The following is a 17,901-nucleotide window of genomic DNA, read 5'->3' as shown; positions in this document are numbered from 1 at the left end:
ATGACGTCACGAATGCCCTCCATACTGAGACTCCCCTCTCCCTCTAGAGGCAACTATTGCCGGTTTAATAATATATTTGACCAGAATATAACGGGCTCGGTTTGAACATTCCACGTAGCAACGTATTTATAAAGAAAATTATTGAGAAACAAGAAACATGGCAAAGTTAGTGATTATTTTGGCTTGTGTGGCACTTTTCCATGCCGGTAAGTATATATTTTTTGTTCAGTTGGAATATATTTGTTACTATTTCATTCTTAAAGGTAGGTATAGGCGCACAATTTCAACGCATGTGAATTACACCCAATAATACTATTTTTTCATGACATCTGCTGGAAAATGTATTCGATATTTCTTCAATTCTGTTTACAGACGTCGATTACTCGAAAGTGTCACTAAAACAGAAAGTCCTTGAGATGTGTAAAAGGAAAACACCTATTTTTATATTCTTTCTTTGGAGTCTTCTATCTTTTTTTGTACTTCATTGTCCATATCTGATTTGAATTGAATTGAATTTTTGGATTCCCATTGACTTTTCCACCTTATCTTTCACAGAACATTACACTTTTTCAAAGTGCAAAGAGAAATTCTATTCTAATGCATCAGTGAATAGTTAGTTTCCATTCACTAACTTTTGCTGTTTTTTAGCGCATGAAATTTGTGATTCACCAAGTAAAAGTTGGAATAATGGCAGGTTTGGAATTAGTTTTTTGGGAAATAGCCATAGTTTCAGGTTTTCGTTTTTCAATGCCTTCATTGATTAATAAACATGTACGGAGATCCGCTGGCACTGCAAAAAGAACTCGAAACTCTGTGACAGTGACTGGACGGTTGAGCGGAAGTTGCGAGTTACGTGGAATATACGCTGTCTGTTCAAAAAAGGAGGTACATTCTCATTTCTCTCAAAAAATATTCACCTACTGATCAATTTCTATTATGTCCCCTTGAAAGTAGTCCCCCTCAGATCTAATACACTTCTGCCAACGTGTTTTCCAATTTTTGATACAGTTCAGATATGCACTCATCCTTTCATGGGTCTCTTCAATCTTGCGTACTGGAAAAAGTCGCATGGAGCCAAATCCGGTGAATACGGTGGCTGAAGCATGATCACGGTGTTGTTTTTGACAAAAAATTACGATTACGCAATGACGAATGAGCAGGTGCAAATGCCATGAATTTTTTTTCCACAGTACAGAACGATTTTTTCATATTTCTTTTCGCGAGCGGCGCATAACTTGAAGATGATACTCCTTATTGGCCGTATACTCCTGTAAAAGTATCTTCTAAAAGTATCTACAGAACAAGGACCACTTCCCAACCTTCTTGGATATCCAGATTATCATGAAACGTTATCAGGTTTTTGAAAACAGCGTAATTAGAGGTTGTATTGCCAAGAGCAGCTATAGCTTTTCGGGGACTTCTGACATATATGGCTCTTGTTGATATCAAGCGGGCTCCATAAGCCGTGAAGAGAGGAAGACCATTAGTCATCCCGAAAACATATTTGGAAAAAACACCTGGATCGAAGACCAAACATGGAACGGGAGCTGGAATATACCGAGCGGATAGAAATTTAAACTACAGCTATCCAGTAGGACTATACACATCCGTCTCTCAGGCGGAAGTGTATGCTATCTTACAGTGTGCAAGGCTTATTGAATTGAGACCTCAATGAAATGAGCGGATCAATATTTCCACAGACAGCAAGACCGCACTAGGGGCTATGACAAACCCGAAGGTGACATCAAAACTGGTCTGGGAATGCCATGAAGAGCTGAATGAACTTGCAAACAGGAACAAATTAACTTTGTATTGAGTGCCAGAGCATTCAGGAATCACAGGTAATGATAAAGCTGATGAATGCGCTAGACGAGGATCATCAACTTCATATATAGGTCCTGAACTAGCTCTGGATGAACCAAAATCATTGGTACAGAACCAGTTTAAGACATGGACCAATAAGAAGCACACAGAGTACTGGACAAAAGTACCTGGCAACAAACATAGTAGAACCTTCATTAGGGAACCGCCCGAGAAAAGAACCGAAGAACTAGGTACTTCAATATAGTAGGGATTGGCTCAGAATAATTACAGGGTTACTAACCGGTCATTGTCCGCTTAGAGGACTCCTGAATAAAATGGGGCTGTACAACGGAGACCTCAGCTGCAGGTTATGCAACGAAGGGATAGAAACAGCTCTACACATCTTATGTGAATGTGAGGCACTGAATCACAGGAGGCAGGCAATATATGGACGTACAAAATTACGCCCAGAAGAATATGACGAATATCCAACATGGAACCTGTATAAACTAGTACAGGGAACGAGACTGATGGAATGGGTGTCATGAGAAGATGGGAGAATAAACGCAATGAGCCCAAGAGGGAGTGTTTTCTGGAGATTTGGACTAAATGGACAAGTCAGACAGCTCCCAAGGTACAAAAAAAAAGCGGGCTGTCAGTTCAACACGTCTTGTGAAAGTATCTACCGAAGAAAGACAACTTTCTAACCTTTTTCGAGATTCCCGAATATTGAGGATGAAACTTAATCAGGAAGTTCTTCAAAAAACTGGAGTTAGAGGTTGTACTGCTAAGAGCAGCTATAGTACTTCTGACATATCAAACGGGCTGTCAGTTCGACGAGTCTTGTGAAAGCATCTGGACAAGAAAGACAACTTCCCAAACTTTCTTTGATATTCCAGATTATCGAAGATTCGTATGATATTTAGGTCTCTTTTCAGGCAGATAACTCTTTCTTGAATAAAATCTAGCAGATTTTATCACCAACAGCATATGTAGTGAAGAATCCTGCACTGACACCTGTCGGATATAATCCAACGCCCTTCGTGGTATCAGCCAGGGGAGTAGTTGTTTTCTGATAGGTGTCAGTTCATTAACCTACAGTGTAGGGAGTTGAGACTGTCCTGAAAGAATTGTTCCTTTAGATAATTTGATGTTACAGTCAGCTTCCAAGTTGTAGGTAAATAAAAGCGACTGTCAAAGATGAACGAAGCGGTACGTTGTGGAATATACACACATCGGAAAAGTCTAGGGATATTTTTATAACATACTAAATAAATGCATGAGGTCGTTTAATTTCGATTAAATTGGTACACTCGACCACCCTGTAGATTTCTATGGGTTGAACAAAGCCTGCAAAAACGGTAACTAATCTTTTATCAAGTTTTTTACAAACTGTAGGTTTTCGGCTAAAATGAATAATCTGAAAGTGTCGAGTTTGTACATTCTATGCAGTTCTTGCTCAGCAATTAAACTGGAAATATTGTGCTTTAACATGGAACGCCATCACTTACCATTGGCTGAGATGAATAGAGCTGTAGGGCTTCTTCAAGGTGGCATGCGACAAAATGATGTAGCTCTTCGTTTGGGGGTCTCCCAAAGTGTTATCAGTCGATTGTGGCGGCGTTTCCGTGAAACTGGCAGTCCAGCCGAACAACATCCAGGGCGAGGACGCGCTACAACTGCAGTTCAAGACCGATTTTTGGTCTTAACCGCAAAAAGACAACCGACAATCACAGCATCTGAGTTGGTTAACGTGTTGCAGCAGACGCACCAGGTAACCATTGTTAGTGATACTGTCAGAAATCGACTGCATGAAGCAGATCTCCACAACAGAAGGCCACTTAGATGTCCACCTTTGTCGAGAGGCAATCGCGGTAGAAGATTAGAGTGGTGTCAAGAACATCCAAACTGGGATGCAAATGATTGGGCCACAGTTTTGTTTACAGACGAATCCAGATTTGGATTTCATCCAGATTCTCGTCGAGTAAGACTGTGGAGACGACCTGGAAATAATGAACGTTTGAGACACATCCAGGAAGTCCACACATACAGAGGTGGTACAGTAATGCTATGGGGCGGAATCATGATCGGCGGCAGAACCGATCTTGTTTTTCCAAATCGCTCCCTCACAGCTCGACAGTACCTCAGCACCATTCTTCTACCTATCGTCCGTCCATTTGCTGGTGCTGTTGGTGAAAACTTCCACCTAATGCACGATAATGCTCGTCCACATGTCGCGCGTCTAGTGACTGACTGGCTCACCAACGAAAGAGTTGATGTATTACCATGGCCAGCACAATCACCGGACCTGAATCCCATCGAGCATGTGTGGGACATGCTTCAACGAAAAATTACTCCGCATATGGGGAACATTCACACAACGTTTCAATTGAGAGAGCTTTTAATCGCTGAATGGGTAAATGTACCTCAACAAGACATTGACAATCTCATTTTGTCGATACACGATAGATGTAGGCCCGTAATAAACCAGCGTGGAGGCCATACTTTGTACTGATTCCAATTTTTTTTGTATTATGATTTTTTTTCGGTGTGCCAAAGAAGAGCCATATTTTTTTGTAGTTTTGCTTATATGCGCACTCAGTATTTTTGACCATTTAATAAATTTTGTTGTAAGTTACATTCGACTAATAATCACTCGTCAACTTTTTTTTCCCTGAAGCGATTTAAAAAAAAATTATTGCCATTTTTAAAAATATTCCTAGACTTTTCCGATGTGTGTAGTTATTAAAGACACGCGAGAAGGCGTTGAATGGCAAAACAAGAGTTGCGTTTTTGTAAAACTGTTGTTTGATTACGAGAGTTATGGATTTTCATCAAGTACTGGCCAATTCTATTATATATTTTATGCGTAAGCTCCGCTTCTGCAGGAAGTTTTGAATCTTCTCAAAAAAGATACAATTTCAAAAAAGAGAATTTCGCAACGAAAGAATCGCTTAAAATATGGGCAACTTGGCTACTGAATAATTCGAAAACGAGTCAGTTTTGAAATGAAGAATGCATTTGTGCAAAACAAGTACATTATCGGTAGTTATTTTGAATGTATTCTAAATGGCAGCAAATGAGTGTCTTTATCGTCCGCTGTGCATCGTTATCGCATACACCTAAAAAATATTTTTCGTTGGGTCATTATAGCAAATAATTATCGAAACGTCATAGATATGTTAATTATCACAATAAACAAAGGCTAACCTTCTGTTCAAAACTCGGTATATGAATATTACTGGAGTTTCTTCCAACACCAAACCATTCATTTAACACCTCGACACGTGTTTAGATCACCAAGTGATCATCTTCAAGGGGAAGATAAAACTAGTTTGATCTTCCTCTAGTTTGATCTTCCTCTTGAAGATGATCACTTGGTGATCGAAACAACTTTACTCCAACTATAAAAAAGAACTCAATATTATAAAACAAATACCATATAACAATGGTCATGACCCAAACTCTATTGCGATCAGAGAAGTCCAGCCCATCCAAAAACAAGAACCAATTGAATACTGTTTGAAGGTGGTTGACAATGTTTCGTGGTGTATTTCATCAGTTCGGACTTCCATTGTCTAATATAATATAAATTGATTTGAAATCCCCGAAGAAAATAAAAAGATTAACCGAAAATAACAATTTTATTAAACAAGAAACTGAAATTACAAAGAAATACCATACAAGCAACAACCAAACAAATAAAAAATTGTAATATCAATAAAAAGCTGAAAAATAAAAAATTAAAATTGAAAAATATTATTAACAGAAAATGAGAAATTAAAATTAAAAGTAAATTGATAGATGTAGCCGTTACTACGTAGTAGGAGAGCATAATGAAAAGAGAAATGAAAATTTCTATGTTTTTTACACTTTTAATTGTGGAATTGAAAGATTTCAAACCAAGTTATGTCACGACGTTTCGTTTGTTATTATCCACAATCGTCTTCGGGTGATAACTGGACTTATTCCTCCGAGATCTGACTATTTATAGGTCATTCGAGTGCTTTCACCTATCTCCTCTTCACTCTTTCCGTTTCATTGGGTTTTAGCGGGAGATGACCGTTTGGCGGGAATTGGTCGTTTTTCGCTTGATTAGAGGTTTCCATATGTTACGTATCTCTACGCTAGCTTGACTAAATGCGTTTTTGGACAACATATACGCGGCTTCTTTGAATTTTCCTCTAAACCAGTGTTCCTCTTTGTGGATGATTTCAGCTTGAGCCCACTTGAAGTTATGTTGATGAGTCCAAGCATGTTCTGCTATTCCGGATTTGCTGGTTTCTCCTCGCTGTGTGTGTTTCTTGTGCTCAGGAATGCAAACTTTCAATGGCCTCTTAGTTTCACCGATGTATGATTCTCCGCACTCGCAGGGTATCCGGTAAATGCAATTCTTGGAATCGCAGTCCGCGTTTGGTGGCCTGGTTTTCGTGAGGCTGCTACGGATAGTGTTCCCAGATCTGAAGCAGGTCCTGATGGTATGTATACTTGGACCCAATCGTTCTTATCCTTTCCGGTAACCCTCTGAAGTAGGAAAGTACAAGTACTGGTTGTGGCGGCTTCACTTCCTTGTGGAGTTCTTGCTGTCTTCCAGCTAAGGCCTGTTCTACCATCACTCTGGAGTAACCATCACTCTGAAGTAACCTTCAACGGAATGGTTACTCCAGAGTGATGGTAGAACATGCCTTAGCAAGAAGATAAATGTTTCCAAACCGGATATAATAATGTCGGGTCAGACAATTCAGCTTTCTGCTTCGATAAGTTTCTTGGGGGTTGAAATATACACCAATATGTCTTGGCACAATCATGTCGCTGGAAATGCAAAGGCTGCTCCTCAAAAGGTTGGAACACTGTTCCGAACCAGAAAACTGTACAGACCTCAGCAACTTTTTCTGCTTCATAAGGCTCAGATCATACCTTCTTTGGAGTATTGTTCTGTCCCCAAACATACTCTGAAGTTGCTGGATTCTATCCAGAAAAGATCCATCCGCCTGATTGGAGACGCGAACATTGCATACGACATCGAAGAAAAGTTGGAGATTTGTCTCTATCCTTCAGATAAATTCACGGGAGGTGTTCAAGTGACTTGGCATATTTGATTCCACCAAGAGCGGAACATATCAGAAATACGCGATGGAATGTGGCTGCTCATCGTTTTGAGAAGTTAACCTTTCACCACTCTTTAACCTCTTCAACATTCAATTGTATATATTTGATATAACTAAGGGCATCTTCTATTTACGTATTCTTTCGATACAATTTACTCTTATTTTCTGAAGGAATTCTTTACATAAGTCCTTTCAATGAAGAAAGAAATAGGATCGGCCGTTTTAGTACTCTTAATTTCCAAAATTATATGATAGTTGATGTATTTTTCGAAAAACCGAATACATTTCGAGAAAGAATTGAAGAAATTGGTCTCATTGACAAAACTGTCGAGTATCAAACTAATCGATATGAATAGTTCACATTCGGAATTCATTCTACTCGTAACGCCCATGTATATCCTCACTGAAGTTTCTCCAGGCGCTAACTAGCAAGTATTATTTTATAGAATAACAAGGTCAGTCTGAATTTCACCTGCTGGCAAACATATTAATAATTCTTGGAACTAGCTGTTGATTGTCATGGTCGTGAATATAAATATGAATCCATTATGGAATAGAATAGGAAAATTTCAGCTTAAAAAGTCCCTCGATATAAAACTTTATCGGAAAATTGCTTTGACGAATTGAAAACTCTTAGGATTGGGCCATTTTATTGTTATTATCTAGGATAAAGTCAACCCCAGCTTCTCTTTGAGGTGTCCTCAAGCAACGAGTCTGTCGTGATCCTTGACTTTTAACGAACATACCTTACTGACGTAATGAAAACGTATGAATTTGAACCAAAAGATGTCTGGAATATGAATGAGAAGGAGCTGTCCACTGTTCAAAAGATTTCACCTCAAAAAGAAATTGAACCAATTGGTGCACTGACAAAATTTTCTTGTTTTTTTATTATATATGATGAAATTGTCAACTTCTTGATGATGTTTCGCTATACAATAATTCCCTCAAGGCTACATTCCTACACAGTAGGATGACAGGCATTTACTAGGACCTACACAGCTGTCATCACAGCTCCATTAAAAAAAATGCACTCTCATCGGAAAAGCACGTGTTGAATGATAGGTGCGGATCATCAATTAGTAGCTGGCTCAGTTGTTCACAAAATTGCAGCCTTCTATCAGGATCATCTTCATTGAGTTCCTGTACTAATTTAATTTTGTACGGATGAAATTTATAGGCTTTTAATATCCGTATTATGGACGAACGGGAGACACCTGAGGCTGCAGCAAGCTGACGGGTACTTTGAGTATGATCCAATTCGACATGTCCCAAAACAGCGACTTCCACTGCTTCATTTCTGATCGGTTTCCGTGGCTGGTGTTTCACATTACAGACAGATCCGGTATCGACAAACTTTTGGACTAACTTGGCAACGTACGAATCATTCACATTTTTCCCGGGATGACTGTTATTAAAGAGGCGAGCAGTAAGTCTAGCACAACTATTATGTTGATAATAAAGTTTAACAATTTCAACTCGTTCAGGAATGGAATAAACCATTTTTACAGTAAAGTTGAAATAATTTCAAAAGCAACCAAACTGAATCAATGAACGTTTGCCTGCATTCTTTTTGTACACTTATCTGCTATTGTTATTTGAACCAAAAAACGCACGAGAGAAATTGAGGAATGTAGTAGTGATGAAAATGCCGTTTTTTCCGCATTTTCATTAACACCAAAAATATCGAGTAAATGTTCTTGCTTTTTTTATAACTTTTCAAGTAAATACAACAAATTAGGTATCATTGGAAAGAGAATTTTGTTCCCTTTCAAATGATATATCACTCGACTCCACTTTTCATTTAAAATTTTAGGGTTACTCACCCTCGCTAGGGGTTGAAGGCACAGGTAGAAAAATACATCTGAAATGTGTCCCCCTCTAAAGCAAAATTGACCAGTCCGAGCATGTTTGCGTTAAGTTACAAAAAAAGGAGGAAAGCAAGGTGCATACTTTTCGTTGGGCCACTCGATATATATACGGTATACAATACCCTATGTGGGTGTATTCTACTTACGTTCTCAGCGCTCTAGTCTGAAAACGATTGACTTTACAGAAAAATGCAAGAGACATTTTTTGTAGATAATCGTATGAGAAATAATTTTTATAATAACCTTTAATGATCTCCGAACCATAGGTCGCGAGATATTCGCGAAAAACTGATTTTCATGACTTTTTGACCCTAATAACTTTTTTAGCCGGCACGATATCAATATCGATTTTTCACATCTTCATTAAAACGCCATAATGAAAGTGTATACCAAAATTCAGCTCAGTAGAAATTTTTCCGCAGATTGAGGTTTAAAAAACCTAAAATGACTGGATAAAATTTATTTTTGTTCCACCCAGTGGATCATACTGTAAAAAAGAAGAAAAAAAATCTTATCACCTGATTAACTCTACATCAAGATCGTTCACTTGTTTTAATTTCTAATGAATACCGATGTTTATTATACGGCATAATTTGTTTATAAAGTGTGAAGCAATATTGGTGTAGGAAGTTTTTTCATCTTAATCACCGATGCTGATGTTGATATTAATGCGGAGATATTAAATTGTATTCTGCCGATTAATACCGCAGCCGTGGCTATTTTTAGCGTTTTCGCTGTAATTTGCTCACATACGAAATGTTACAACATAAGGTTGTGTTTCCGCTACAGCCATTTATTTCATTTTATTTTTAACGTTCCCACTGACTCCAGTTTTTGTTCGTGACCTATTAGTATTAGTTCCTTCGGCAGAAGACTAATTTTGGAAGTTTAGGGCGTGACCTTCAACTCACACAATCACACGTCAAAAATATCGATAATTAGGGAATGTATGTTCATTGTCCATACTTGACATTTGTTAAACCAAAAAATTCATACATGTTTAACTTTCTTTCGTTAATTTATATGTTCAATTCATTGTTTTTTATTCATTTTGACTGCCCTGCGAAAGCTTGACAAAGTAGAGCAGAGATTAGATTTTCCATTTTTTGTCTGAGAGGCCCGGTTAATCCATTTTACTGAGCATTTCTCCAGTCGCTAAAATTCTCATATGACATATGCATTCATACATTTAATTCACTTATTTATAGATGCTTATCAACAAAAATGTTTCTGCTTGTTGAATATTTTTGTACATGCAATTTGGAAATTCGACTAAGTGAATTTATCGATATGTATTGAAAAAATGCTTGCACGCTTTTTTAAAACTTCCACGTTTTCACGTAGCAATGATACTACGGAATATGGAATCAGAAAACGGGAACAAATATTCGAGACAAGAATATCCCTTCCTTCATAGAATCGATAATGCTTTTAAAGGGGTTATCTTGGCTCCAGGCAGTCCCAAAACTGCTACAGGAAAAGCAAATAAATCGACGCAATTCTTTTTGTCTAGCAATACAGGGTGTCAACTTGAGAACTATATTTATTCATCTTATGAAGTTTTATAAATTCATTTATCTAATGAAGTTTTGTGATTACATACCTACTATTATATGAAAGACATTGTAGAATAACTTTGATGTAGCAGTAACTGATGAAGCTACCGGTTATCGAAACGTGTCCTAGATAAAATTTATTGCGAAAATTCTATAAATGTTATCATGGTCAGCATCATCTCCCAAATAACCAATTATACTCCGCCACGTCACAAAAAGGGTCCCTTCCATTTTATAAGATCATCTTTTATCCACCAGATATGGTAGATAAATATAAATGAATATAAAATAAAAATCATTTTATTTCTGACCGGGATATTATAAGCTTATATCGTCATAGTTACGCTATCAATAAAGAGGGTCATAACTCCCTTGGGACATTATAGATTTTATAATTCCCTCTACCTTTCACAAGTAAAAATAAATAGAAATGGAAACTGAACCATATTTTATTTATTCACGTCATTACAAATAATAAATGTACAATTTTGAAATGTTCCCTGAAAATTACTTCCGCCACTGGAAACAATTTCTTCTTTTGTATGGCTGGAGCTTCTGTTCACTACAGTCGAGGTACCTGCCTCTTCTGATGACAAAGTAGACAACATACGCGCCGTTTTATTTCTCAATTCGATGCTATCCTCCAAATACCCCTCCGCCACCGTGGAACTTTTCCAACCTCCGTGTCTTTTTAAGTTAGTCATAGTTGCTCCTGCATTGGCTAGAGCAGTAGCAGAAGTGCGACGAAGGCAATTTCCCGTATAGGAAGATGAGTTTGGCAATCCTAAATACATTGCGATTTTGCTGGGGATTTTCCCAAACATGTTTTTTCCAATTGGCTGAGATGTACATTTATTTTGTCGGAAGCTCAAAAAAAATCGTTCAATACCTTTAGGACGCAAAGACATATAAAGTCTTAATAAAGGCAAAGCGTAGAACTCTTTTTCATCCACAACTGTAAATTTCTTCGATACACCAGTTTTACTTTCCGGTAGTTTCACTACCATAACGGAATCCCGGTCCTCTATATCCGATATCTTCATATTCAAAAGTTCCTGACTTCTGCATCCTCCAAAATAACCCATAATCAAAACAACCTATAACAAAAAAAGGAAATAAATACACACAAAAAGGAAAATAAGAAAAAAATTACCTTATGCAATAAATGAATATCATTAGGAGCGTCCTTTAGGAATCTGATAACATCTTTAAGAGATAAAACAGCAGACTTTTTCGGCTTATAACTCTTACTCTTTCGTTTCAAAAAAGCCTGTAGTTCATTGAACTTGGTGATATCTCGTTTCTCATGTATAGTCACCATCGATTTTAGCATTGACCATTTAGTCCATAAAGAATTCGGACTATACGTTTCTGACTGAAACGAATAAACACAATTACTACCAAATCTACCGAAAAACATAGAAAATTCCTTACCAGTTCTTGAAAATATGCCAGAAATACAGTTTCAGTGACATCTTTTGACATAACATTTTTCCGTGTCAGCCAGTCCAGATATATCTTGTATTCTTTTTGGTATACGGCTTCACTTTTCGATGGAATTAATGATTCTCTTGCTTGTTCAGCTTTTTTCAAAATATCCTCCATTATATTTGGGGTAGAAAATACGTTTTCACCGCAAACACAGCTTGATAACAAAGTTCTGTTTATAAACAAGTAACATAGCAACAACCTAGCAACAAGAAAACTCTACTATAATCAACGGTACCTGATTCAAATATACCGGGAAGGTAATGAATTGGTACATTTTTCCGTTTCAAAAATGAACAAAATTTTATTGAAATCGGTCAGAAATAAAATTATCTATGTACCACGGGAATTAATGAGCCTTAATAACCTCAGGCAATTGCTGTCCCTCGGGCCGGAGGCCCTCGGGACGCAAACTTTGCCATCGGTAATTAAGGCCCTCCTAATTCCCTTGATACATAAATAACTATAAAATCCACCGGATGCGACAAAATTGTGACATGTTCTTGAGATTCTGAAGTAGCTGCAATTGTCTGAAAATTTCGCCACAGTTTTTATTACCGCTATATTTTTTTCAGTGGCTGCACTGGAATGCTACACCTGTGACGGAGACCAGTGCAAAGAAGCACAAGAAAAATGGCAGAAGGGAACATGTGGAAAAAGTGCTGATCCCAATCACGAACCTGTTTGCCAAAAGGTGTCATACAAAGGTAGGGCATACAGTTTTGATAAAATGATTAAGGCTTTCGCGGCCAAGATTTTTAGTGTTATGATCTTCGTTCGGGTTTGAAGACCTTCGTGGTTTGGAACTATATCCTGAGTTTCGCCAGCACGAGTGGCTGGCCTCTTCAGAGGTTTATTCATTTTGAAGGTTCACCGATGACTCGTGATTTCTAGTTCGTAATCTGTATTGATGTTCATTCAGCCTTGTACCCATGGATCTTTTGGTGGTACCGATGTAAACTTTTCCGCAGGTGCATGGTTTACAGTATACCCCCTCAGCTGACCTCAGTGGATCTCTTTTGTCTTTCGCAGGTCTCAGGCTTTGCTGTATTTTCCTGGTGGGCTTGAACCATGTTTTTATGTTATGCTTCCTTAGGATTTTTCCGATTCTATCTGTAACCCTAGGGATGTACGGTAGAAACGTTTGGGTTTCCTCCCTATTTTGACTTGTAGACGTCTTCAGTTTCATGGCCTTCTTGATCTCGGTTACACTATATCCATTAGATCTTAAAGCCACTTGAAGATGTTCCAATTCTTCTTGTAGGTGTTCCGATTCACATATTCTACGGGCACGTTCCGTCAGGGTGTTGATAATTCCCCGCTTTTGACGTGGGTGATGATTCGAAAGTGCATGCAGATATCTGTCCGTCTGTATCGATTTCTTTGAACAATTAGACGGCGTAGCGATGGAAAGCCCACTCAGCTCAGTGATAGCCAACTTCTTCATGGAGAAATTTGAGAAGAAGGCAATCGAAGCTTTTGATTTCAAACCAACCATTTGGCTACGATACGTGGATGACACCTTCGTTATCTGGAGACATGAGAAAAACAGACTGAACCTATTTCTAAACCACATAAATGCTCAATACTCCAGCATCAAATTCACCATGGAGACTGAACAGGAACAACGAATAGCTTTTCTAGATGTACTTGTCGAAAGACGTGTCACAAGACTGACACATAAAGTGTACCGAAAATCGACACACACGGACAGATATCTGCATGCACTTTCCAACCATCACCAAAGTCAAAAGCGGGGAATTATCAACACCCTAACGGAACGTACCCATAGAATTTGTGAACCGGAACACCTATAAGAAGAATTGGAACATCTTCAAGTGGCTTTGAGATCGAATAGATACAGTGTAACCGAGATCAACAAGGTCATGAAACTGAAGACGTCTACAAGTCAATATAGGGAGAAAACTCAAACGGTTGCACGTGCGTGTCTACCGTATATCCCTAGGGTTACAGATATAATCGGAAAAATTCCAAGCATAACATGAGCATAACATAAAAACAGTGTTCAAGCCCACTAGGAAAATACAGCAAAGCCTGAGACCTGCGAAAGACAAAAGAGATCCACTATCAGCTCCGGTTGTATACCGTATACCATGCACTTGCTAAAAAGTTAATATTGGTACCCCCAAAAGATGCATGGGTACAAGGCTGAATGAACATCGGAGAAACTGTCGATTAGGTCAAATAGAAAAATCGGCAGTAGCGGAACACGCGTTTAGTGAAGGAGATCATACGATACTGTTTGAAGATGCGAAACTACTTGCACCCGATCATGGATACCATAGTCGGCTTGTACGGGAAGCCATAGAAATCCACAAACAGACAGAAAGCTACAACAGCTGCTTGGAAAATGATGAAACAACAGAGCACATACTTTGTGCCTGATGTTTCATATTGTGAGCCACAATAAACCCTTGCGGGTTGCGGTGGTGGATCGAATAGACCCACTCACTTTAGATCTAACCTAACCCATATTGGGACCTATTTCATTAATTCTAAATGTGAAACGCATCGATTCTGCAGAAAAAGTCGTCATCACACTACATACATAATGGTAATTTTTCTAGGCTCCATTTGTGTTTAAAGACTAATGTTTTTTGTTGGGATTTTAGATACTTTCAGAGTTCAAAAAGAAACTAGAAAAACAAATTAAAAAAGCTAAAAAAGATTATTATAAGAAAAGGATAAGTAATGAACAAAACGTATCAACGAAACTATGGAAAACTGTAAATGAAATGTTGAATATCCAGAAGAGTGAAGAAACAAACACCATTAGAGATCAAAACGGCAGGATGATAAACGAACTTTCTGAAATCGCAGAGAAATTCAATGATTTCTTCATTAATATCGGCAAAAACTTAGCAAAACGAATTGAGAAGCCCTTAAATTATGTAGAACATAAAAAAATTCATGAGAAAACAATTTTTTTGAATCCGACGGATGAACAGGAAATAAAAAATGTTATATATGAACTGAAAAATAAAAAGGCTCCGGGAATCGACGGTTTAAAGGCAGAAACATTAAAACTCATAGCAGACTATATAAAAAAACCATTAAATATTGTAATTAATAAATCTCTGGAAACAGGTGAATTTCCCTCTGCCTTTAAGCTGTCGGTAGTCACGCCTATTTATAAAAACGGAAATAAAACTGATATGAGTAACTATAGACCTATTTCCTTGATTTCAAACCTCGCCAAAATACTAGAAAAAATTTTGAAAACTAGATTGAGCAAATTTATTAACAAATATGGATTACTTGCAACAACACAATACGGTTTTAGGGAGGGAAAATCTACCCAGGACGCAATTCAGGTCTTAACTGGAGACATATACAATGCATTAGATAAAGGTATTCTATCAATAGCAGTATTTATAGATCTCACGAAGGCTTTCGATACCGTTGACCATTCCATTCTTCTACGAAAACTCATATGAATTATTAAGGAATTATCTAACAGACCGAGGGCAAATATTGAAATTCAAAGGGAAAACGAGTCGGAAAAAATCCATTACATGTGGAGTACCCCAAGGAACGGTACTGGGACCAATATTATTCACAATATACCTCAACGACCTACTATGTGCGGAAAAAAGTGGAAAAATCACAAGCTTTGCTGATGATACTGTCCTTTTTTATACAGACAACAACTGGTATGACCTGAAAAATAAAATTCAAACAGACCTCAATAAATTGAAAATGTGGTTCGACTATAACCTCTTATCAATAAATTTCGAAAAGACACACCACCTACCATTTAATTGTCAAGATGCATTTCTTCCTACGTTTGATATTATTCTAACAAAATGTGCAATAAAACCAAAAGAAGAAATTAAATATTTAGGAATCATCATAGATTCTCATCTTCGGTGGGATCAGCATATTAGCTATCTATTGAAAAAATTGCGATGCATTTTATATAGATTCAAGTATGTGACGGAGTACTTGGACCAAGATCAGAAAATCATTTTGTACAAAAGTCTTGTCGAACCGCACTTGAAATACGGCATTCACCGATGGGGCGGGGTGTCAAGAACACACCTAGATGCATTGGAAGTATCCCAAAGAAGATTCTTGAAAATCATCCTGAATAAAAATAGTAGATACTCCAGTGATCAAGTATATAAAGAGACAAAAACGTTTGATCTGAGACAAATATACTTTGAACAGCTGAATATTGCAGTATTCCAAAAAAAAATTGACCTTCTCAATCTGGATCATACGTATCTTACCAGAGGAAGAAACAAATTTGTCCAACCGATGATGAGCAAGTCAGTAGGCCAGAAAAGTCATCAATTTTTGAGTCCAAGGGCTTTCAACACTCTTCCTGATGAAATAAAAATTCAACAATCGATATCAAAATTCAAAAGAGAGTTGAAAACATATGTATATCAGAGGAACCGGAAAGCGATCCACCAAATAATTGAAAAAATTGAAAAATAACATCTTACAGCAAAATTAGTACACAAATATATAGAATATTTTCTATGTACCCCGGTTTCATTCGTTCTGTTCGACTGTTGATTCTTTTGTAATAGTTTCAGTTTGGATCTAATTACACCTTCTCCATCAAATTTGATTATTAAAAACAGATTAATAGATATTTCAATACATTTTATTTCATGATTGAGATATTTCAATGTCATTGTGAAAATGTAATATTTCAATTATTATTATTATTTATGTGTTATTAATAATGTTATTATCTGTCATATTTATGTTATCACGCACAAGTCACTTCTGTGACTTTTGTGGTATTGTCTGTTTGTTCAACTAAATTCTCTATCAAATGTATATAATGATATATCTGTGAATAAACATTATTATTATTATTATTATTATTACTTTATTGGTGACATCATCTGAGATATACCCTGAAATATTTTCATTGCTGACTTTCATTCTCTCACTGCTGAAAATATTCTTCAAAACTATTGAAAAATGGTGATATTTGTTTCAGACAAGGCAGGAAAAGACATGATCAAGAGGAGCTGCGCCTTAGCTCCCAAAACTGGTGATATCATCTGTCCAACAATAGATGGAGCTACTGATGTCAAGTGTCCTACCTGCAAAGTTGACCTTTGTAATTCAGCGTCAAACATCAGCTTGAGTTTTACCGTTGTCGCAGGAATGGTTCTGGCTTCCCTCGGCCTGAAATATTTACTTTAATTTGTTATGTTGTTGAGAATTCAAAATGTAAATTTCTAAGAGCTGATAAAAGTTGAAAAATATATACAAACCTGTGTTACGACATGGAAATGTTGTAGATGTTCCATTATTTCATTTTCACGAACTTATAAATTGGATACTCTTTATGATCAGCTTGAAATATTTCATATTAATGTACCTTTTGAGATGAACTGAATTCATTTTTAATCTTAGATTATTCGATTTCTTCTGTAAGATTTTTTGTAAATTCAATATTGATTTTGTCGGAAAATATTTGTTATTTTTTTAGATGATAGATGTAAACTTAATCACGCACTATGTTGTAATTGATTACATAAATTTGTAGGAACTATATGATCTAATTTTATTTCAATTGTTCAGCACATCCAGTGTTTGAAACTCAAAAAAATTGAGTTACAGTTTTTACCTCTTTTTGGGTCGACTAGATTTCTTTTCCGATATGAAGAATAATGTAGAAAAATATCATAAATTAGTACAATGAAATGGTGTTGAAATAAAGAAAACAACTAATCACCGGAAATAATATGTTAACGATCCAAAAGCCAATTATGTTCACCAGTTCAGCAGTTCCTTCTCACTTGCTTACTTTCTGACCATGTATTCCAACTGCCAAAAAGGATGAAATACATTTTAGACGTCTTTATTGATTTTGTTCTGTCATTCACTTCGACAAAAAATACTGTTTTGGTAGACAATGGTCTCCAAAACCTAATAACTTCTCTCTGTCGGGTATAATCCAATATCCAGCGTGGTATTAGCCCAGGAAGTAGTTGTCTATTTTTTTACCTCTGTAGTTGTTACGATAGATTATTACATTCAAATTTAAAAAACTTATTTTCAACCAAAGACAAAATTGTTATCGAT

The 17,901-nt window shown here is 36.9% G+C and overlaps 3 protein-coding genes across 3 annotated transcripts in view; 2 read left to right on the top strand and 1 right to left on the bottom strand.

Moving 5' to 3' along the window:
- The window catches only part of LOC111510203 (myrosinase 1), a 408,217-nt gene that overhangs the window by 79,494 nt on the left and 310,822 nt on the right, over window positions 1-17,901 (top strand). The gene's annotated exons all lie outside the window — the stretch shown is intronic.
- LOC111510183 (uncharacterized) lies at window positions 46-17,370 on the top strand. Its single transcript, XM_023166073.2, has 3 exons — window positions 46-206; window positions 12,402-12,533; window positions 16,808-17,370. The coding sequence occupies exons 1-3, from the start codon at window positions 158-160 to the stop codon at window positions 17,014-17,016; spliced, it is 390 nt and encodes a 129-aa protein (XP_023021841.1). The 5' UTR covers window positions 46-157; the 3' UTR covers window positions 17,017-17,370.
- LOC141480828 (uncharacterized) lies at window positions 10,637-12,315 on the bottom strand. The gene is made up of 3 exons (XM_074171474.1): window positions 11,773-12,315; window positions 11,492-11,713; window positions 10,637-11,435 (listed from the first exon to the last, which is right to left on the bottom strand). The coding sequence occupies exons 1-3, from the start codon at window positions 11,941-11,943 to the stop codon at window positions 10,788-10,790; spliced, it is 1,041 nt and encodes a 346-aa protein (XP_074027575.1). The 5' UTR covers window positions 11,944-12,315; the 3' UTR covers window positions 10,637-10,787.

The sequence above is a fragment of the Leptinotarsa decemlineata genome, unplaced genomic scaffold (assembly GCF_025532065.1).
Source record: "Leptinotarsa decemlineata unplaced genomic scaffold, Ldec_3_MD MMD2_tig00000010_RagTag_RagTag, whole genome shotgun sequence".
Lineage (NCBI taxonomy): Eukaryota > Metazoa > Arthropoda > Insecta > Coleoptera > Chrysomelidae > Leptinotarsa > Leptinotarsa decemlineata.
Note: the sequence above shows the minus strand (reverse complement) of the source record. Positions and strands in the feature narration are given on the sequence as shown.

Coding starts and splice junctions, on each gene's coding strand:
- LOC111510183 (XM_023166073.2), top strand. CDS start 158: ATGGCAAAGTTAGTGATTATTTTGGCTTGTGTGGCACTTTTCCATGCC. Junction 207..12,401: donor TGTGGCACTTTTCCATGCCG/GTAAGTATATAT, acceptor TATTTTTTTCAG/TGGCTGCACTGGAATGCTAC. Junction 12,534..16,807: donor CCAAAAGGTGTCATACAAAG/GTAGGGCATACA, acceptor TATTTGTTTCAG/ACAAGGCAGGAAAAGACATG.
- LOC141480828 (XM_074171474.1), bottom strand. CDS start 11,943: ATGGAGGATATTTTGAAAAAAGCTGAACAAGCAAGAGAATCATTAATT. Junction 11,714..11,772: donor TGGCATATTTTCAAGAACTG/GTAAGGAATTTT, acceptor TATTCGTTTCAG/TCAGAAACGTATAGTCCGAA. Junction 11,436..11,491: donor ATATTCATTTATTGCATAAG/GTAATTTTTTTC, acceptor TTTTTGTTATAG/GTTGTTTTGATTATGGGTTA.